This window comes from Penaeus monodon, chromosome 27, assembly GCF_015228065.2.
Source record: "Penaeus monodon isolate SGIC_2016 chromosome 27, NSTDA_Pmon_1, whole genome shotgun sequence".
Lineage (NCBI taxonomy): Eukaryota > Metazoa > Arthropoda > Malacostraca > Decapoda > Penaeidae > Penaeus > Penaeus monodon.
Genome location: NC_051412.1, coordinates 38,057,400 through 38,058,422, shown reverse-complemented (window position 1 = coordinate 38,058,422; position 1,023 = coordinate 38,057,400). Strand labels below are relative to the sequence as shown.

At 51.7% G+C, this 1,023-nt stretch overlaps 1 protein-coding gene across 1 annotated transcript in view; it reads left to right on the top strand.

The window, feature by feature from the left end:
- The window catches only part of LOC119590842 (transcriptional regulator ovo-like), a gene marked incomplete in the record, with an annotated part of 26,993 nt that overhangs the window by 22,369 nt on the left and 3,601 nt on the right, over positions 1-1,023 (top strand). Inside the window, 1 exon segment of the mRNA XM_037939599.1 lies at positions 587-1,023. Coding sequence (XP_037795527.1) covers positions 587-1,023 — 437 coding nt within the window.

Genomic DNA, 1,023 nt, shown 5'->3' with positions numbered 1-1,023 from the left:
CATTTAAAACAAACATTTGATAACAATCAGGTTTATTTGATTAATTCAGGGTCTTTCGTTATACAACAAAATTTCAGAATATAAGCATTCCTTTGCTTCTTGAACCACGTGTTTTTAATCGGTTTATAAAGGACCGCAGATAATGACCCCGTGACCTGTTAATATGACGAGGGACAGATCTTAGGTCAGGTCAAGTTGGGTCAATCTGCATAAGCCCGAGGCACGTGAAGTTCAGGTGCTAATGATCCCCAAATAACGTTGGATATATTATTCTTTGCATTTTGCTTTGAAATAAAAGGATAGTTATTTGTTGTTGCATCGAAATTTCGAGGAATTGGGTAACGAAATGTGTTTAAAAATGTGCTGTGTTTATTTTGCGTTGCCTATTTTGGGGGGGGATTTTGAGGCTCTCGATAACACTTCTACTTGACAATTTATGATATTTCCTCAGGATAATTGGTTTTGTTAATAATCTTTGATAATTTTGTTTATTCAAGATAAGTTTTTAGATATAATTAATGATATCTTCTTGAAACACGAAAAAGCATACAGCAGTATCCTGACGCCCTCCCGTTGTTCCTTGCAGATGACGAGAGCTCCTACTGGCGAGAGGACGCGCGCGCCGCCAGCCCGGGTCGCTTGGAGTCGGCCGCGGAGGCGCCTCGCCGCGCGCTGCCCCCCATCAGCCGCATTCTCCCCAGGCCGCTCGTGGGGCGCTCCCGCTCGCCCTCCATGCCCGTCTCCGACATGCTGTGTCCCCCCCCGCAGGACACGCCCCTGGACTGCCACGTCCCCCGCCGCTCCGTGTCCCCCCGCCTCCCCCCCTTCTCCGACGTCCGGCGCCACCAGCGCGCGCCGTCGCCCATGGAGTACGACCATCCGGCCGTCTCGCTACCACGACGACCACGCCCTCCCGTACGACCTCACGACTCGCAGGTCGCGCTCTCCCAGAACGATCTCGCCGCAGTCCCTCCCGCCGGTGCTGGCCTCCATGCGGCTCCGCGAGTGCACAAACGCCGAGGA